At 43.4% G+C, this 19,498-nt stretch overlaps 2 protein-coding genes across 3 annotated transcripts; both read right to left on the reverse strand.

Annotated features, from left to right (window-relative positions):
- Positions 1-47: 47 nt before the first annotated feature.
- Positions 48-3,790, reverse strand: LOC115568832 (tumor necrosis factor ligand superfamily member 13B-like). Its single transcript, XM_030396486.1, has 6 exons — positions 3,532-3,790; positions 3,319-3,406; positions 3,138-3,194; positions 2,942-3,054; positions 2,701-2,851; positions 48-941 (listed from the first exon to the last, which is right to left on the reverse strand). The coding sequence occupies exons 1-6, from the start codon at positions 3,715-3,717 to the stop codon at positions 817-819; spliced, it is 720 nt and encodes a 239-aa protein (XP_030252346.1). The 5' UTR covers positions 3,718-3,790; the 3' UTR covers positions 48-816.
- Positions 3,791-4,090: 300 nt separating this feature from the next.
- LOC115568830 (ectodysplasin-A) lies at positions 4,091-15,750 on the reverse strand. Of its 2 annotated transcripts, none has more exons than XM_030396482.1 (8): positions 15,259-15,750; positions 9,136-9,235; positions 7,217-7,258; positions 6,709-6,879; positions 6,330-6,364; positions 6,156-6,207; positions 5,443-5,567; positions 4,091-5,153 (listed from the first exon to the last, which is right to left on the reverse strand). In XM_030396482.1, the coding sequence occupies exons 1-8, from the start codon at positions 15,589-15,591 to the stop codon at positions 4,893-4,895; spliced, it is 1,119 nt and encodes a 372-aa protein (XP_030252342.1). In that variant the 5' UTR covers positions 15,592-15,750; the 3' UTR covers positions 4,091-4,892. The 2 variants fall into 2 exon arrangements, with proteins under 2 accessions (XP_030252342.1, XP_030252340.1); XM_030396480.1 differs by having other exon boundaries at positions 5,437-5,567; positions 15,259-15,748.
- Between the last annotated feature and the right edge of the window lie 3,748 nt (positions 15,751-19,498).

Genomic DNA, 19,498 nt, shown 5'->3' on the forward strand with positions numbered 1-19,498 from the left:
AAAAAAAAAAAAGAAGGGAGACAGAAAACAGCTGCAGACACCAGATAGGCATTGTGGATACTATATTTAAACAATAAAGGCTTTGTTGATGATTTATCACTTTTAATGAAAAGAAACATCAGAGTTAGGAATGGTTAATTAAAATTAAATGGTTTTTTTCCTTAAGCCAAAGGTGGTCCTATTTTAGCTTAATGTAACTAATTATACAGAAGCAACCATTAAAAAATGAGCTATGAACACAAATGCACAATTGAGAATTCATTTTTTTACAATACCATTTACAAGAACTTTAATCTTATCATGACATATGAAAGTATTTACAGTGTTGAGGAGTTCGTGCCGACCAGGAAATCGCTTACCCAGCGTTATAAATTTTATCCCTGTGTTTGTTCCTGACATAGTCTCAGGAAAACGGAAGCCGTTCTAAAATAGACGAGAGGAACAAATAAACAGAAGGTGCGGAGGCCGGAGCTGGAGGGAAGCCCCCAGTGAGGTATAAAGAGACATGCTAAAATAGACTGATGAAAGGAGGCGGCAGCACACATAAACAATGCTACAGCACAAGCCCAGGTGGACGACCTGAAATATACACGTTGATGCTTTAAAGCCACAGGATTGTAAAAGTAGCTGTCCTCAAAGAGCTGACAGAGGAGATGAGGCGAAAAGTTCACGGATGTATCTTCACGAGATTAACGATGTGTCCTGACAGTTTTTCCTGCTGCTGTGACATATGCCTTTATCAGCATCCCCTCACACCGCTCAGTGTCAGTTTCCTACATCCTGCCAACAGCGTTATCACCTTCATACTGTCTTGTTTCAGTTCAGCTGTATGACACCAAAAAAAGTTGCGTCCGCGTCCATGGAGACGAGGACTTTGTCCATGAGGGGCCTGTCTGGTATCACCAACTCGAGCTCATCTTCCCGATGCAGCTGCACTATGCCTGTGACAGAGGACACATACAGGATGAAGGCATCAGAGGAGATGCAAGGTGGTGAAATTATAATGTCACTGTAATTGTCCTAACACAGAGCTCCAGGCTGTGACTGTTTTTGCTCTCACGGGCGCCCAAAAATCTGTCATGTGCATCGCAACATTTTCATTAGTCGGGAAACAACAAAAAAATAAAAGCAAATCCACAACAATTCCACAAGTAAGATGATAGGAAACACTATATTATTAACACATTTTTATCAGTCAATTAATGGTTTCTATAAGCCAATCAGTGGTGAACTCAGGATGTTTGAGGGGCAGGGGCGAAAACATATGCAGAAGGCACCAGTTGTATGTGGTGGGGGACGCAATCCAAGTACCTAAAACTACCTGGATTAGATTTAGGTGCACCTGTGAACTTGGTAAGTGTGATCTGAGTTTGATTCATTTATTTGTGTTGGTCAAGCATTTAAAACATCGCCTGCACCTTTATCGCTGTTTACAGTCATTTACATAATGTCTTTAGAGATCACATCAAAATGTCTGCTCTTATTGGGTGCACCTACATAAAATAGTTAGGTGCACCAGAACAACCAGTGTAAAGAGCAAGTCTGAAGCCCCCTAGTTAGACCCTGTAGACTCAATTGTTTCTGGAGCTGTACTCTAGGGATGAACCATTCTCACAAAAGATATTTCCTTATTTGGTGTTTTGAGAAAATGGTGGAGAGGCAGCTGAAATTAAAGGTACAGCATTACGTTTCAGGAACTGTGCAGAAATATACTTTCTTGCCTGGAGTTAGATGAGGAGATCAATGCCAGTAAACATTATCATCTTGTTATCTTTGGCAATCCCCAGTTGTTCCAGCACTCCATTATTTCAAAAAAGCTCAGTTGTCCAGAAATACCCGCCCATTGTCCCTCTGATGGGCAGGTAGATGGTTGGTCAGGGTTCCAATTAGATTGTTTGAGTTAGAAACAAAATGTCAGTCTGAGGCAGGGTGGTGGCAGGTTTTCGAGAATTACAGGTGGGAAATCAAATAACACGGAATATGAATTTTGGGCCAGTGGATTAACGCTATGGCACGGTTATCTTGATTTATCACATAGAGAGGAAACAGCTAGTTTGGCTCGTGTTGCCTGAAGCGGCTCGGAAAAACTTCAGAATGACGTGAGACGTTAAAAGAAGATTGATACCTCTCTCATGTTTGCACTGTAAACATGGCTATAGCCGACGGATGATTCGCTTGGCTTAGCGCACAGACTAACTAACCTGGATCCAAAGCATAAACAAAACTTTGCCTACAAGCACATCCCATGTTTGTTTCATTCATACAAAAAAAAGTGCGGTTTTATGCTTGGTTATGCGCCAGACTACTTGGGTGGGGGTGCCTTTGAAGCGTCTCATTGCTGAGAACTTCAAATGTGTCCATTAGTCAGGGTTTAATCTGGTAGTGAGGCCATAAACAGTACATGCTAAATTAATAATGAAATTAAAGCTTTATTCATTCCTGCAGTTAACAGCTAACACTTAAGACATAAGAGGTAAAACTAAATTCAAGTCTTTGGCTAAAGTAGCATGCTGGATGTCATTAATTTGAACAAGTGCTTCTCCCACAGGAAATAAAGCAGTGATCCCTTGGACTGTTTCTACGCAACGAGGAAATACAAGTCCTCGAAAGGAAAACAGCATTGTTGTCCAAGAAGACGGTTATTACTTGGTGTTTGGACGCAAAAGCGAACAAGCCTGTTTCTCGTGGAGCCTCACTGACCTGCAGTATAGCATGTATTTGCATGATGCCGAGCGTCGTCGGGCATCTCCTGCAGGCAACGCAAGAGCTCTGTTGGCGTCATCGCCGTTTCCGCAGTGCCCCAGCTTCGGATGACATGACCCATAACTCTGCCTGGGCTTTCGAACCAAACCTGTGAATTAAGCAGAACATTAGCTCAATAGTTGGAACAAATCTGACGTAAAAGCAACTTAGTTATGCTTGAGTTACGGTGACACAATACTTGTCCAAACACCAAGTAATAACCGTCTTCTTGGACAACAATTCTGTTTTCCTTTTGAGAAATTGTATTTCCTCGTTGCGCAGAAACAGTCCAAGGGATCACTGCTATATTTCCTGCGGGAGAAAGCAAGAAACACTTATTCAAAATAATGACATACAGCGCGCTGCTTTGGCCAATGACTTGAATTTAGTTTTACCTCTCATGTCTGGCTGTTTGTTAGTGTTAGCCCTTAACTGCAGGAATGATGTTGGACCTGGCAAGAGCAAGAAATAAACATAATACTTAATTTTATTAACTTAGCATGTACTGTTTATGGTCTCACTACCAGATTAAAGTGGAACTAATGGACACATTCTCAGTTCTCAGCGCAAACCCACCTCTGCAGCTGCTCTGTTCCCGTTTTACTCTCCTAGAAGACATGTTCACAGAGCTGTGAGCATTTTGCAAAGCACTTGGTTTTATGTCCTAAGAGAAAACAAAGCATTAGGAGAAAATTTATTATTGCAGTGCTATCTGAACACTCACTAATGGCATAAATCTCAGTAGTACATTGTCCAAGATGACTCCATCCTACATAATCAGTGACATACCTCCCTTGTTTTAGACATCTTGGCCATTTTCCCATTGACTCCCTCAGAACGTGGCTGATTTAATTGTAGAATTATGTTCCCTTGGAGTTTGCGAAAATCATTTTCTAAAACGCTGGCTCTGTGCACCAGGAAAAGACTGAGACAAAACATAAACGCCGTTAGTGATAATAAAGCATTGTAAAGCATTGTGAGACGAGTGAGACGGACCGTATGTCCTCAAGTTACTCAAATGGGTGAAGTCACACATGAGTTAACCCCCGGAAACCTACATGTTCAGTTACAAAATGAGTTTCTAAATGAGGAACTATCTCCTCTCTGCCTTCTCAAGATGGAACTCATTTAGATCGCATGAAGATTACAGCCAAATTTGCAGCGTCTTGTGAAACTCACAGTCAAAGCAAAAAGCCACGTTTTAATAAAGACAAAAGGCCTCGCTCGGAGAACATCTTTTGTTTCTTGTCAGTACTCGTGCCAGCAAAGTCCAAATCTGAAAGAGAAAGTTTTTAACCTTTTAAATCAATAACACCCGCACCACAAACACAAAGGACAGACAAATGGGTTTAGACAGAAAATGAAACATTTTAATCCATCAATCAACTCCATTTACAAAAGTATATCCCATTTTATATACAATATGTACATAGACGTATAAACAACTATCATTTTTCCACATGGATTCATTCATACGGTAACTACACAATAGCACTGTAACAAAACATATCACTGGTATTCTGCAGGGATGCTGTAGTGCAAATGTGCGCAAAATATATAGTGCTGTCGCTCTGTGAATACCTTATAACTCCAGTTTTAGTGGATTTTGCTTTGCATTGATAACTTTATACTTGTTTTGAGCATTTATATGATCTTTTATAACAATGGGGCATAAGAAGCTTTAAACCACTTATAACTGTTAATATAATTAAATTAATAAAAAAAGGCCAACAGCTGCAAAGGAAACATTGTGAATGGCTGGGGTTTTTGGAGGTACAAGATTATCATTCAACAGCACTTCAAAATATGTAACTATTAAGTATATGTCAGCGCAGTGTCCTTCCTTGTTATAAAGAGAGATGCTGTCTGTGTTGACACAATATGGTGACTATAAATAGAAACTTTTGTTCGATGAGGCTCATCAAGGCTGATCTCTTTGCACACAATCAATGTGAGGGGGAAGCATTAACAGTCCACATTGTCCTTTTTAACACAGAGCTGTGAAAGTGAACCAAAGTCACTAGGGGGCTCCCTCAACTTTAATAATCCAGAGGGTTTCCTTTAAAACAGGGCCAAGACTCGGGCTACAAGTTGGTTGCTACTGATCCGACTTCTCCTTTCTGCAGAGGGGCTGCCGTGTTGTGCAGTTATCAGTTCTGTCCAGCAGATGGAGCCTCTCCAAGTCTGACACTTCCCAGGAAGGTGGTGTGATTGGTCATGCTTATGAGTGTGTCCTCATATACTATACGTATGGAGATCCTCTGGCCGGCGCGCAGCAGGCTCACCCCAGCCGTGTAGCAGGTGTTGAACTTGCGCTGGCCCGTCTCTATGCTGCAGGTGCAGCGGAGGAACGGGTTGGAGTCCACCATCACCTCATAGCTGGCAATGTCGGTGAAGTTGAGGTAGTACACCTGGTGGAGAAGGGGAGAGAAAATTCACAGAAGACTGAGAGGGGTAGTCAAAATAAGTCCACATGATATTTCTAAACTTACTTTAAAGCTGAAACCCACACTGGAGTATCAAAGTAGTCAACATGGAAATTACAGATGTTCAATTTTAGCCACAGCGAGAGGCAAAAGAAATATGTCTCATAATGTAAATCAACATTTACGGACAAGCAGAGCAAGCAGGCTTTTGCCAGTACTTTGGCTTTGAACTGTAAATTATAAGAGTTACGTCAAGGACCGTACTCACTTCTACCTGACTATATATGAAGTAGACACCATCCAGCAGCACCTCCAGCTCTCCAGAGCGAGAGTGCATTTTGAACACACGGTGATGGATGGACACCATCTTCCAGTTCCTAAGGATGCCTTCAGAGAGATCTAAACATGTCACAACAAATAAACAAGAGGCAAACAGTCAATATAAACTGACATCAGCTGTGTTTAACTTCAACCAGAGCTCCAGACTGACAGAAAATGTAAACCTGCTAATGATGCTTACACTCCATTTATACTGACAAATTGCACGATAACCTGCATCTGCTAGCATGCGAGGCTTGTGCTCCTGACCTGAGCTGACTTGAAACATAAGCCTTTAAACTAATCCTATAATAACTTTGGGATTACGTTAGGGTTACTATAATCTTATAGTAAATAATGGTAGCAACATTTAGCCCTCAAACCCAAAAAATCTGAGTCTTGTAGATGATTGTGTTAACTTTCCGTAAGGTGACCGAATAAAGTGGCTGAATGTGGCATGTTGAAACATTTTTGAATCAACCAAATGTCGACAGTTTACAGTATTTCTATTTATTCTAGTATAAGCCGGCGGCTTGGCAGGGATGTATTTAGTAGGAAAGTTGCAGATTCATGTCTCTGATGAGGGACATACACAGGGATTAAGCGTGTTTATCGTTTTGTGTCAAACACAGTGGCGCGACTACAAGTAAGAGGAGACAGAAGACCCACCTTCTCTCACTTGGATGGTTGTCTCCTGCCCTTGCAAATGAACCACTGCAGGCTGTAAAACAAAAAATGATCTGTGGTGAGCGATCGGGATGTGCAGTAAAACAACAAAACAGCTGGCTCATCAGGGACATTATGTGGGACAGAATTTAATTTCCAATAGGTGACACACTCTACCTGGAATTCCTTTGTTTTCGTCTTATCTGGAACCCCTGCAACAATAAGAGAGAGACATGATAAAATGGCCTTCAACACCACTGAGGAACAGAGGAGTCGATGATTCAAGCAAGACAAACATAGACATAGTTTAAAGATAGATCATTGCGATCCCACACCATGTTTGACATCCTGCATCAGAAACTCTCACTGCGAAGGCAATGAGTTCATTGATTTTTGTCAACTTGAGCCCTCTTTGAGTGTGGGAACGGCTCAACATGCAGGAAAATACTGTAATCTAAGATGAAATCTTTCAACTCGGGTGGTGTTTCCCAGTACTCCGGCCTGAGTCTTGGCTGTCTCAGCGTGTTATCGTGTCATTACTATTTTGGGTTTATACCTGCTGGACCTTGACTGCCTGGAGGTCCCTGTGGCCCAGGGGGTCCAGGGGGTCCTGCAGGCCCCACAGCATTGCTTCCTGGAATACCGGGGATTCCAGGGATACCCGGTGGCCCCTGGGGACCCGGGGGCCCAGGGGGCCCGGGGGGGCCTGGCACAGAACGTTTTCTCCCTGGGAAGAGAGAAAGCAAAATGGTTGGCATACAAACAAAAAAAAACTGAGCAGTAAATCTTCTGACAGTCAGTTCAATTGTATTTATATAGCCTGAAATCACATATTTATCTCCAGGAATTGGATTATAGTGTGTACAGCATCTGTGCCGGCTGTAAAGCCAAGAGGCAGGAGTAACATTCATGATGGACAGAATCAAATATTGAAAGCTTGTCATTCACTTTGAGCCAACACTGTTATTGGACTCTGGATGACCTCTCGAGGATACTTCCAGAGAGAAGGCATGAGTTTAATCAATGACCTGGAAAACTGAAATTGAGGCTGAATTATGTATTACCTTTTTTCTTCCCTTTCTGTCCTCTTTCCCTTCCAGTTGATTCTGTAAGAAACAAAAACAGTATGATTAAGCTTGAAACGGTCTCCCAAACAATTATCATCTCGGATAACATCTCGAGTATCCCGCTCATTCCGCGAAGGTATCCTGAACGGGCTAAAATAACAGATTCAGATGTTCGGCACTGAACACTGGAGTGGAGGTATGTCAGTCTGTGGTATCTTCTAGTGTAGTAATTTGTAAGTGTGGTTTCACCTCCTCTGTATGAACAAGTGCCTTAAGCATTCACAGGCAGTGGAACTGGAGAAGATCATTAGAGAGATACTTTGTCCTGCCAAAATCCTTTTCTTTGAATTAAGCCCAGATGGAGAATGCAGATTAAAGTGTGTCTGTGTGTGTGCATGCGTTTGTGTGAGTGTGTCTCCCCTTTATAACCATGTGTGTTTGTGTGTGTGTGTCCGTGCATGCATGTTGGTGGGGCATCGATGTCAGGGCTTGAAAGACAAAATGCACTTAGTGTGCATCTGCGTGTGTGTGCTGAGGAATCCTTTTCAAAAAGCCGTCTCGCTGCTCTTGTGTTTACCATGTCATTACAACTACAAAGGCCATTTAACCTTAAAACCTCACAGTTTGAGTCCCCCTCAAACATATGGCCAGTGTTTCTCCTCTGGCTAAATGACTGGATGCATCCGCGGAGATTTCTCTTAACGAGCAGCCCTATCTGGAATCTGGTGCCCGTTAGGAGTGCCCAGAACATGGGCGAGCGAGCGAGCGAGCACGCACGCGCGCGGACACACACACACACACACACACACACACACGCAAAAACACACATCTAAGGCAGAGATTACAAAAGCCTTTGTCTGTGCGCTGAGAGCAGGGGAGAGACCTGGGAATGATTAGTGTTTAGAGGCTCGGGACTTTACTGATTTATGTAGAAAGTCTCAAAGGTGAGTTTTTTCTTCTAATTTAAACACAATCACTAAACTTCCCCCCAAGTATTCAGTGTCACGCCACAGACGTTGGAATGCCTTGTGATCATGCTGCACTTGTTGCTCTCAGACATGAAACTTCAAAGGCCTCGCTTTTTTTATTTGCATAGCTCACATTCTAAACAAAAACTACAAAAGCAAATTCAGACATATCGGCCATGTGGCTGTCTGCGGAGCTATTGATTACGATAAATCAATTTGGCGGACTTAATGAAAGCCATCAAAGTCTCTCTCAGAAATTGGCCCTTGATTCCTAGAACTGACTGCAAATGTTCTACAATTTTTTTAAAATTATTTTCTCAGTTCGATTCAGACCTGACCGTTGGACCACAGCTGGCTTCTAATGTCCAGATCTGATGCAGAAGATATTTCGGGGGACCTGTTATTATTTCGAGACGGGGGAAATCAACGCGGTCTGTTGCTGTCTGTTTCAAATTGGTGAAACCCTCCCAAACTCCTTGTTGTCCTTGTTTGCTGTCCAAGAAATAATCAATCCCATTCCGTTTAATCTCTCGCTCTATAAACTCGGCAACATGATGTGGTGGAGCCGCTTTGTTAAGTGAGCGCAGAGCAGTAAAAAATCAATTCCACAAAAAAGTGAGAAACCATTAACAAACTGTTTTCAAAATTTAAGAGCCTTAAGCCCACCAAAAGCCTGTTATTTACACTGTACTGAATCCCCTCCAAACAAACATGAGTTACAGAAACCATTGCTCAACAGTCGACCAGGCCGCTGCCAAGTATATATCCGGAGAACAGACTGATGCAGGTGCACTGCAGAGCAATGGTTTGTTGAGTTTATCTTGTCAAAAAATGGGCCGAATCTGGAGTTTGAGCCTGAAAAATACAGACAATAAAGCTAAAGTGTCAGCTTCTGTATCGAGGTGTTAGGACAGATGACACGGCAGTAGTAAAAAGATGAGAACGTGCCTGTTTCTGGCTGCTTGCCGGGACTCCTTTTCGCTCGCTGAGTTATGCCCCTGCTGTCCTCTGTGGCGTGGAAGTCGCCATTTCTGTGCAGTAACTTCTCCTGGTGAAAAACAAAAGACAACATGAATGAGTTGATGTAGCAGAAAAGTCAAGAGTCAGAATATTGAAACAAGCCAAGATCGCCTCATCCTGTTCCGTGAAGGAAACAAAAGAGGTGAGCGATACAAGAGTGAAAACCGTGTTACAAGTGGCCTTTCTATTCTTGGGGGTATAATGTTTGCACAGAGGCAACTTGGGGCATTTGAAAAGATGTGAGACACTGTCAGCCAGCGCATTCATTTGCAGCCAAGTCATTGTCTGTCCCATCGGGGCTGTAACCCATCCTGTAACCCAATTCACTTTTGTCTCGGTCTCTGGCGTTTGAGACAGTGACCTGGACAGACTGCTCTAAAATTCACCTTTTTATACAAAAGGAGGACATGAATTGCGGTTAATCTGAGAGCAATACCCATTCATATGGCACCTGGTCCCAGCCCTATTCAGAGGTAGCATGAATAAGCCAAAAAAACCACAGAGCCAAAGAAAAGGATCTGATGTAGCTGTTCTGAGCTCATCCCCCCAAAACAGGAAATGCTATGCTGCAGTGTTGGGGTGTTCCCATGGGCGAGTGAGTGTCGGGACAAACCACATGTCTGTCTTATGGTTTTTGTCGACCTAGATTCACATGAACTCTGTAGGACATGGTGACCCGACTGTAACACCTTCGAGACATGACCGGCTCTGACAATAATGACAAGACAAATGTTTCGTGCTAAGGATTCAGGGTTTAAAACTGTTCAAAGTCGTCTTCAGTTAGAGCAGCCAGCTCGTGATCACATCCTTGGAGGGTTCCCAGCATTCGATAGACAAAGAAACTCTGGCACTGGAAACACAACAAGACCACCCAAAGCTTTCTTTTTTGCCGATACACAAGAGCGCTTTAGGTCCCACTTTGGAGTGTCAGCATAAATAATGGTAAGAGTACGAGATAAAGTCTCTCGATGGCTGAGGACAGACGACCAGCCAACTTGTGCTTGCGCTGGACATCTGCTTGGAGTTTGGATAACTGACATCTCCAAAGCAGTGACACGTGCAGCACCTTAGTAATGGATCAAAAGATAATAAATAATGATGTATCATTTCTTCGCACTGCTGGGAATGGATCAGACAAGCTTACTGACAGACACTTTGACCTCTCTCTTTTCCATGTGGGGGCCTATCCCAGTTGGGTACTCCACGTCTCTATCCATGACGCTCAAGTAAACATAGTTGTTAAACCCCCCTGAAGGCGAGAAATCTCCCTTCTCTTGAAAGCAGCGTGAACTCTCTGTGCCTCTTTGTGTGGTTTCTCAAGCAGAGCCACTGAAAAGACCATAAGGAGACAGACAAGAAAAAGTTATGTTTTGAGTTTCTTCTATACCTCGTCTCAGATGTGGGAACCCACCCCCTGCGGTGAGGGATGAGCTGTATCATGTCAAACACCCTCAGCCGGCTGTGTTGGGCAAGCTCAAAGTAGTTAAAGTCTACATCCCTGACCAGCTGCCAGCCATGTCTGACCTTATAAGCACGGGAATTCCAGCCTGACGGAGGAGGAGTATGTGTTGGAATGGTTTATCGGCACACACACAACTCCAGATGTTCCCGCGAGCAGCGACGTTTGCTGTTCATTTGGCGCACAGGTGTCTCCACATCTCCTCTCCAGCTGTTGGCATATAAGGGGCTTTTACTTCTCAAAGGATTCTGGGTGTATGTTCGGGCATATGGCATTACACTTTCGTCTGTTCTGACAGCCAAACATGAGTCAACAGCCAATTTCTGGCCCGAGATTAAGCCCCGGCAGAATGACAAAAAACAAACAAGCGATCTGCTAGGCTACTACCAGACTGATGCGGCTGGTACTGTTCAAGATGCAGGCAACAAAGTAATAACAAAAAAAAAAGATATACCATTATACGACTATGAGAAATAGCTTTGCGCCCTTGCTTGCTTCATTTCACTTCATTACAACATTTACAGCCTTCATACCCTTCAAAGGCACGCAGAGTTACAGTAAATCAGGATGACAACGTGTTGGTATGTATGCCAAGTGCCAACTATTGAGTAAACCATTCTTTTTCAGCACAAGGGAAAAAAATGCTATTAATTAGAGGGCTTTCAAATCTTCAAAGCGTGGGGGGGTGTTGTTGAGTGTAGAGTACGCGATTCCCTGTTGCTCTGCAAGGATATGACTAAAAATCAGTGACCCCGGGGAAGTGTAATTTCGTGATCACAAGACTTCTTTTTGCCCTATAAACACTTGCTATAACAACAGCTTGTATTTCGACCCATTTCTGCACTCAAACTACCGAAATTCCTTGACATTCAGAACTTCTGATGAAGATAAAGATGCTACAGCTGGAGTGTTCCCCATTTACAGACAATCTGGCAGCAATAAAGCCTCTAAATCTTGGATGAGCACTGACAATTAGTCACTAAATTGTGGTTGAGAATGCAAGGTTGAGGAGGTGAAACTCAGGGCTGGTGGCTGTGAGTGCCAGATGCAGACTTGGTGCCCATCACTGTAAATGTGGATGGTAACTAACTTTAACAGCAAGGCACGGTGCTGAGACTTGAGACTTCATAATACTCCAGTGATTCACACTTCTGGATAGAACAATGACAGCATGTTCTTGTCTTAAATATCACAGAAAGGAGTGTCCTAACCTCAGCCAAAATGCTCTCTGGAAAGACATGTGTTTCGAACCATAACTTGGGTAATTTAATAAAAGGCATCCATAGGTTGTCATCTAAGAAAGCCGTAGAGCTCAACCTAAGGGAAATGTTGCCTGTCAGCAGCCAATCACATTTCAGATTGTTGCAACACTGCTGGCAGAGACTTCGATCTGAGCACTGTGCGAATATCTCGAGAATTTATTATTTTGATAGATGTTTGTGACTCTAGACTTAATCTTTACTGGGCGTCCAAACCATCCGTCTGTCAAGACAATTCAGTCTAGTATGGAAAAGCTTGCAGCCTCATATCTCTGATGTTTCGACCTCCTCCGTCTTGTGCTTTTAAGACACTTGTGTCCACACTGATCAATTCTTGATATGAAGGTTATCTGTACAGATGATCCTGCTGTTTTTCCACTAATCATGTTCTGGTCTCAAGCTCTGGAACGCCCCAGAGCTTGTATGCTGCAGAGGACTTTGTGTCCCATCAAACTGACTTTTTTAATAGCCGTTAACTAGGCTCCAGATGTTTCAGCATCTGTTCTCTGCGAGACTTTGAAGGCATACATCAGAGGAGAAAATTATTTCATATAATGGTTACAAGAAAAATGTTTTCCAGAATAAAATGCTATCTGAGCTAACACAATTAACTCTTCCACGAATTGACTTTTTATTACATTTTGCACACTGAGGTCAGGTGAACGAGGGTCGGGCTGAGTGTGGGCGACACTTGCTCCTCAGTAATGCCCAGCATCACACTCTTGGTACACACACCTGGGAGGGGCTTTTTTTTTTTTTTTTTTTTACTGTCGGGAACTGCACAGATCTGCTGGACAGCTGGGATTTACTGCCTTGCTCAAGGGCATACCAACTGTGACTGTTAAGAGGAAGACTGTTTGTTCACTTCAATAATGAGCAGATCACCGGCTCTCGTTAAGAAGCAACCTGACGGATCTGGAAAAAGTGTGAGATGTCGAGCGGTATGTCACCTTTTGAGTGCGTGCCAGAAATTTTTCTACTTTTTCCCGATGATTTTATCGTATGCTCTCCTAATGCGGTGAGATTTATTACTTGGAAAACCTCTGAAGATCTATAAACCTTTCAAGTGTCAGTTTAAACTACAAAACATTATTGTTTCTATTCCTGCACAGCAGTCTAGGGCTCAGAGTTAAAATCTCATTTTTATAGACATTCTGACAGGTTCAAATTGTGTTACATTGTTAAACCTTTAGCTTGATCAAATTCTCTGTCTGTCTTTGCCTCAAATCACCCCAGTTAGAAGCCGTCCCTCCTCTGTTCACAGACAGTCTGAAAACTGATCAGAGACTCGTAGAGTTACAGCTTACACAATTTTCAGATCAGGTGTTTATAGGCGTCTAAATGTTGAGTTAAAAAATGGAGTTTGCGAGGCTGTAAAAGTGCTAGCTGTAGAGCAAGACAGAAATGGATCAAATTTGCCAAAACTTAAAACTGAATGAAAAAAATACATTTAATCTGACTCTATTAAAGTCATGTCGACATTGTTTTCCACTTTTTTCTGAATTAATTTGTTTCTCAACACCAAGATATCAAATGAAGAAAAGTTATTTTCCATTCTAATTGTGCCAAAAAAGTGTCTGGATGTTCTATTGTGTGCACGTTTTACTAAGGTTTTTTCCGACACGCATCAGCCTGGTTGAAAACTGACACGCACGAGAAGCCGCAACACTTTATCAGAACACATCTCAGCTGTAATGCTCACTACGTTCACCTGAACGGAGGTTAAACTCTGATACTACATGATGAAGACGCCTCTGTTCTTCAGGCCGGATGTAGGTCAGTATGGTTTGTCCTATACGTGACTGCTTGCTACAAGGACTTTCCATGTTAAGCTACACTTGTCTGTAAACCTGCGGATCACATCAAATTAACTGATGCTGCTGAAGTGCCTTTGATGAGGATTTGTGCGAAAAATGCAATAAACAATTTTTAGCTCTACCCCCCCAAAAAAGACTCTTCAAAGGAAACAAGTGCGGCCACGGCGTCCAAATGCCACATGCTCCTGTTTCTCCAACTATGTAAACTGTGGGATGTGTAATCAGAGTTGTTTAATGCAGACATCTGGCAAGGACAGCATCACAGCGCTGTTAAATATTTACAGCTGGGCCACAGTCTTTCACCTCATGAAGCGTCACCATCTGGGCTGAATACCAGGCCCATCTCGCTCGGCTCTAACCAGGGAAACCAAACTAAAATAAGCTTAGCAGAGGACTAAATGAATAGGCTGAGCTTCCCCCATGTTGCAGATCAAAAGCCAACAGCAGCCACTGATCTCAATAATCTTCACTACAGAGGAATAAATGCCTCCATCCTGAATAACATGAATTTCTCCATGTCGCTATCAAGTTGATGGCTCCAGTGTCCAGCCAATGCCCCACACGGAGGGGATAATTTTTTCTGAAATAAAAAAAGTTACACAACCGGTGACACATGAGCTAATTGAGCCAGCAGAGAAATCTGTACTCGGCCCCTTTGTAATGATGAAATTAGGGAGTATGTGGAGGTGATGTGGTGGTGGTGGTGCTGGTGGTGGTGGAGGAGGGGAAGAGGGGGTTGGCTGTTGCCAAAGCCACAGACAACACAATGAACATTCAATCAGGCCGCTGCCAGAAAAAGAAAACACATGTGAGACGAGGCTGGCTCAGCTCCAAGTACCAACTGCCCCATCTAAGTCCTGATGAATTTACATCAGCCCCTGGGCTTTGCACCTGCTGGTGATCCAGTTAATTTTCTGTCCACCTGCTCCAGCACACTGACTGACCCCCGCCTCTGTGACTCCAGCTGGGCAGGCTGCCTACAGTTTTGGAGCATCCACCTCTCTAGTCTGTTTAGGGAGGGAGACAAATTGGGTTAAATGTGGTTTGATTGTGGAAAATATATTACATAAAGAACATTTTGAGGTTAACTTTCATAAGCTGTTTCTTGTTTTCTTTTAGGCACACATCTGCACCAGAGCTACCTCTGGTATGCCTGCCTCCCCACTGGATGTGTTTACCTGAGCAGGGAGAGACTTTGGCCAGGTGACAGACATGAAGCTTATACCTTTTCTAGTGCATCCCCCCCCTCCTAGAGAAGAGTCTGAACCACGCACGCACGGGAGCGCTAATATATTTGTCTGGAAACTGAGCTGGCAAAACTTCGTGACAGGCTACTGTGGAAGAAGTTGCCCAGAAAACATGCCTTAACAGAACGCAGACACAGAACCTGACACCGTGATACGGGAACAGGAGGACTGCACGGAGGTGAATGAACACGAACAGCCTCCATGTGAGGAATGAAAACAATGCTTTTCTTTTTTTTTCCTTTTCTATTTCTTTTTTTTTTTTTCTTTACCTCATGACCTTCTCCGCCGCGGCTGCCGCTGCCGCCGCCGGGGTCCAGTCGCGGGTGTCCGGGCGAGAGCACCGCAGCCGGGTCAGCCAGGTCACTCCCCGCTAGTGTCAACATGGAGTCCCGCTTCTGGTGGATAATTTCCCTTTTGACTTCGGAGCGCAGGTCCAAATAGCAGACGAGGGTGACAGCGTGGAGACACAGCGACAGCAGGAATAATCCCAGGAAGACGACACTGCCGCTCCGACCCCTGCACTTCTTGCTGCACGTGCAGGGCGCAGCTCTGGGCATCACTTTGTCCGGGAAGTCCTCCGCGGGGGAACCACCGCATGCCATTATCGGGACAGACGCGCTTTATCTCCGCATACTCGTCTCGTTTGTCTGGCGCGGGCCGCGGCTACTCATTAACGTGGAGGCTCATAGGTGCAGCAAAGCGGCAGGTCGGTGCAAACTCCTTCCACTATCTGTAGTAACAATGGATACCCGCCCACCTCGGCTGTGATTGGCCGCCGACAATTACGAACCCAGACAATCCGGGCCAGAGGTTGGACGGCTGGATGCGCCAGGTGCAGTAGAGGAGCGGCACCTACAGGCCGCGCCGAGCAGCTGCAGCTCCTTCTAGTTGAGAGATGAGAGGATGTGGGATTATTACCCCCCTCTTTATCTGAATCTATATGTTGGTTGTGTGATTATTACTCAGCACTTTGAGGCAGGAAAAAAAAAAAAAAAAAACACCTCTCGTGACCTTCCAACACGATTTATTTTCCAGTTACGCGTGAGTGTGAATGGGAAGGGTCGGTCACTTAGGCAATGCACGTTGTTTATGCGTGCCTTACAGGCTATTTTTCATTGGTGTACTTTGTTTGGCACTTTGTTTTGTTTTGTGGGTGGCACATGGAGTGGTGGTCCTGTGTGAAGAATTGATTCGAAGCCCTGGTAAATATTGCCCGGTGTTGTTATTGAAAAAGGACAAGCGGTTGATGATTTCATCATATCATCAAAGAGTGGAAAAGTATTGCAAATTATATCCTTAAACAGACTACACATTATACAATTATGTTTAATTGCGTCTGGACCCTGTCAGGCTGAACGGTACGATGGCGGGGCCTGGAAGGGAGTCAATGTCACGGTGAGGTCAGCACCACTCTGTGTACAGCAGCATCAAATACTCTAAACACGTGTCACTCAACTGGACTCGGGGAACAGTTTGACATTTATGTTACCAAAAAGCCAGCTGAGGACAACGCTGTAACGAGATTGAATGTGGCACTGCGGTTTTCTACACTCCCAACATCTAAAGCAGGCCTTACTTTTTGTTCTCCTTCAGATGTAGACACTTTGATCTCTGAAGAAAGGAACCAGAGGTAGCCTGTGGATCGCTCTGTCCTTGGGCCTCGAGATGATGAAACCAGTGCACTGAGCGAGGCTGAAACTTGGGGAGGGATCTTGATGGATCACCAGCTTAGATTAGTTTTCAGGCAAGTGCCACAAAACATCTGTCTTGATTTCTTTGGGACAAAACCTGACATTTGAACGCACTTGACCTACAGAGGGGGGTGCACTCCTTCATAATACGAGGCCCGCACCGACAGACACTGAGTAATCGCTGGTGTTTCGCCTGGCATTGTGGGGGCAAAGTAATGGAGAAGAATGACTTTTGGAGACCAGAATATGGTTGTTTCATCACTGTGAAATGTTTTCAGCATGAAGTTGATTACTATAAGAGAACTCGTGAGAATTGCTATATTTTCTCAGAGTGAGTTTTCTCCTCACCACCATCTGTTTCAGTCCTCCTGCTCATCTGTAGGAAAGTGATTCTAGTCAGCTGCCACTGAAGGGCAGCATTGCCAAGCCATAAATCAATAACGCTGCATGTCAGCTTCCTGATGAACTTGAACTTAAAACCTAAACCAGCTTCATATTGGGTGAGTGATGAAATGTAAATATTCTGTGTGCATATCTTATAGACATACACAGCTTTCTCTGTGGACTATTGATCACATATGAAGCATCCTCCCTCTCGCTCCCGCTCTGTCTCCCGAGGGAGGAAATCATTTCTCCATTGTTCGAATATAACATAGTGAAATCGAAGAGGGAAAGACATTCAAAGTATCCCTCATAGGGCCTGTGACTGAGGGCTCAGCCTAAGCCGTTTGCCACGCTTTTCATCCGAGCAGCAGGCACAATGACTTTGAGGAGCAGATAATTCAGGACTGGATAGTTAGGCACATGCATCTCTTAAGATTTCCAACCATTTTTTAGGTTAGTTTATAGATGAGTAGCTGCTTTGAGCTATTTATTTGATCTTTTTTTTCTTTTTCCCAAGTGATTTTTTTGTCTTTGCAGAAAGAGAAGGTCTGGGGGTGAAGGCCACTGTCTGAGTCACCTCTGTGTCCTCTGATGTCCTGTTTTAGACAAACACAGCTTTAAAGCCTGTGACAATTAAAACCAGTTTTTCCCCTGATTGTTTTTTTGGCACCGAAAAAGAGGAGGAATAATTCTTATAACATCCCCCGGGCGTCAATGCGGCGTTCATAAATGGTGTGCCACTCTATCCTCTCTGAGCTTATAACAAGATTTAGAGGCTTTCCCTGCCAGATGATGGGAGTTTTTGCAGGAGGAATAGGCAGCCTTATATTTAACCACGGTGGGGTAAGAGTCAACAAGCTGGTGGAAGATGAGGATCTCAAGGTGCCGCCTGTAAATCTGAACCACCCATTGATTAAAATGGCCATCATAAGGAATCATATGATCTTAAGTGATTCATAGCTGTTAAAAAAACAGCGATGCATGTTACAGTAAATGGTTTCAGACCTCTTTACTTCATACGATACCTTCTCAAGATTCATTGTTCCTGCACATGGGATTGCGGAGGTGGAACCTTGGCTAATTGATATGCTGTGGCGTCTGATTTCCCATCTATAAATCTCCTGTAAATTGGACCACGTCTCCCATTTCCCCGAACAATGATTAATTCACTCTCACTGAGGGTGTCTGTCTTAAGAGTCCTTATCAGGACGGGAGAGCTCCTTCTCTGCACCGTACTGCTTTTGTGCCCTTGCCTCACTCTCTCACTCTCTGCTTCCATCTATTTGCTGATGGCTGCATGGAACTCTTTGGGTAAACTTAATTGATTTTTTGATTCCACACAGAATTGGTGCAATTAAGTGGCCTTTTGAGCATGCAAAGGGCTGTTCTCTCAAGGCAGTCATGTTCAGGGGAGTCGATGACAATGCCTTTTTAGAGTTGCACTTCTTCACTTACTGTTTTTTTGTCTGCATATTATTTACGTGTTCCGGTTATATGGTATGCATCTTAACCAAAGCCATTCAGTAACTGTGAAAGTACAAGTAATAATACTACAGTTTAAGAAATAATCACAAGTAAAAAAGGTCAACATTTGATTTTTAAAATTTACGGTGCACTGATGCATTAAAGCATTATGTTGTAGCAGGTTGAGGTGAACCCAATTCTGACTTCCTGTTTCATTGTTCAGCAGTTTAAGCTACAGCAACGCATCGTATTTTATGAATTGACTGTAATGGCACTTAATAGAGCACATACCTCCGTCAAATCCCAAAAGTCTAGTTTACATTCAATAAGGTGTGATTCAGTAATATCCTATTTGCTACTGTATTTCAATTGGATCTGCATCAAACTGTACTCACCTATAGATACCAGCCAACTAAATACACCTATTTTTTTACATCACGATCCATGCATTATATCCTGAGACATTAATGAAAATGTCAAGATTTTTCCTGGATCTTCCCCTTTTATTAAGATCAACACCAAATGTTAATGGGGTCTATTCTGGGTTTAGACCCATCCTCCATCCAAGTTTCAGTAGTTTTTTTATACTCCTGCTGACAAGCTAACCAAACAATAACCCTTCTCCTCAGTGGAGTTAAAACATACTAGTGTTGAAATTTCAAATAAAATAAAAATATATCTGTCAAATAAATGTAGGGAAGTAAAAGGAACAGATTATGGTTAAAAAAAGGAAGAGTTAGCATACCATGGAAATACTCAAATAGGACAAGTACATCAAAATTGTACTTAATGTCTTTGGACACTGATGTGTGAGCAAACAGCATTAAGTTCAAATAGTTTTTGTCACCTTATAAATGTAAATCAGATATCTATTTTCCTTTTAGTTCTGTTTTGGTCTCCACCAACTCCTGAAGGAAATATCTGACTCTTCAGTTGCCAAGCGCTCCGCTACATCCACCGGCTAGTTGCA

This window comes from Sparus aurata, chromosome 18, assembly GCF_900880675.1.
Source record: "Sparus aurata chromosome 18, fSpaAur1.1, whole genome shotgun sequence".
In the NCBI taxonomy this organism is placed as follows: Eukaryota; Metazoa; Chordata; class Actinopteri; order Spariformes; family Sparidae; genus Sparus; species Sparus aurata.

What these genes read in the sequence shown, in the direction of transcription:
- LOC115568832 (XM_030396486.1), bottom strand. Translation starts at nt 3,717, where the DNA reads ATGCTTTACAATGCTTTATTATCACTAACGGCGTTTATGTTTTGTCTC. An exon ending in GGAACAGAGCAGCTGCAGAG is followed by an intron (nt 3,195 to 3,318) that starts GTGGGTTTGCGC and finishes TGCTCTTGCCAG; the next exon opens with GTCCAACATCATTCCTGCAG. An exon ending in CAAACAGCCAGACATGAGAG is followed by an intron (nt 3,055 to 3,137) that starts GTAAAACTAAAT and finishes TTTCTCCCGCAG; the next exon opens with GAAATATAGCAGTGATCCCT.
- LOC115568830 (XM_030396480.1), bottom strand. Translation starts at nt 15,591, where the DNA reads ATGGCATGCGGTGGTTCCCCCGCGGAGGACTTCCCGGACAAAGTGATG. An exon ending in CGGCAAGCAGCCAGAAACAG is followed by an intron (nt 7,259 to 9,135) that starts GCACGTTCTCAT and finishes TGTTTCTTACAG; the next exon opens with AATCAACTGGAAGGGAAAGA. An exon ending in AACCATCCAAGTGAGAGAAG is followed by an intron (nt 5,568 to 6,155) that starts GTGGGTCTTCTG and finishes TGACATGTTTAG; the next exon opens with ATCTCTCTGAAGGCATCCTT.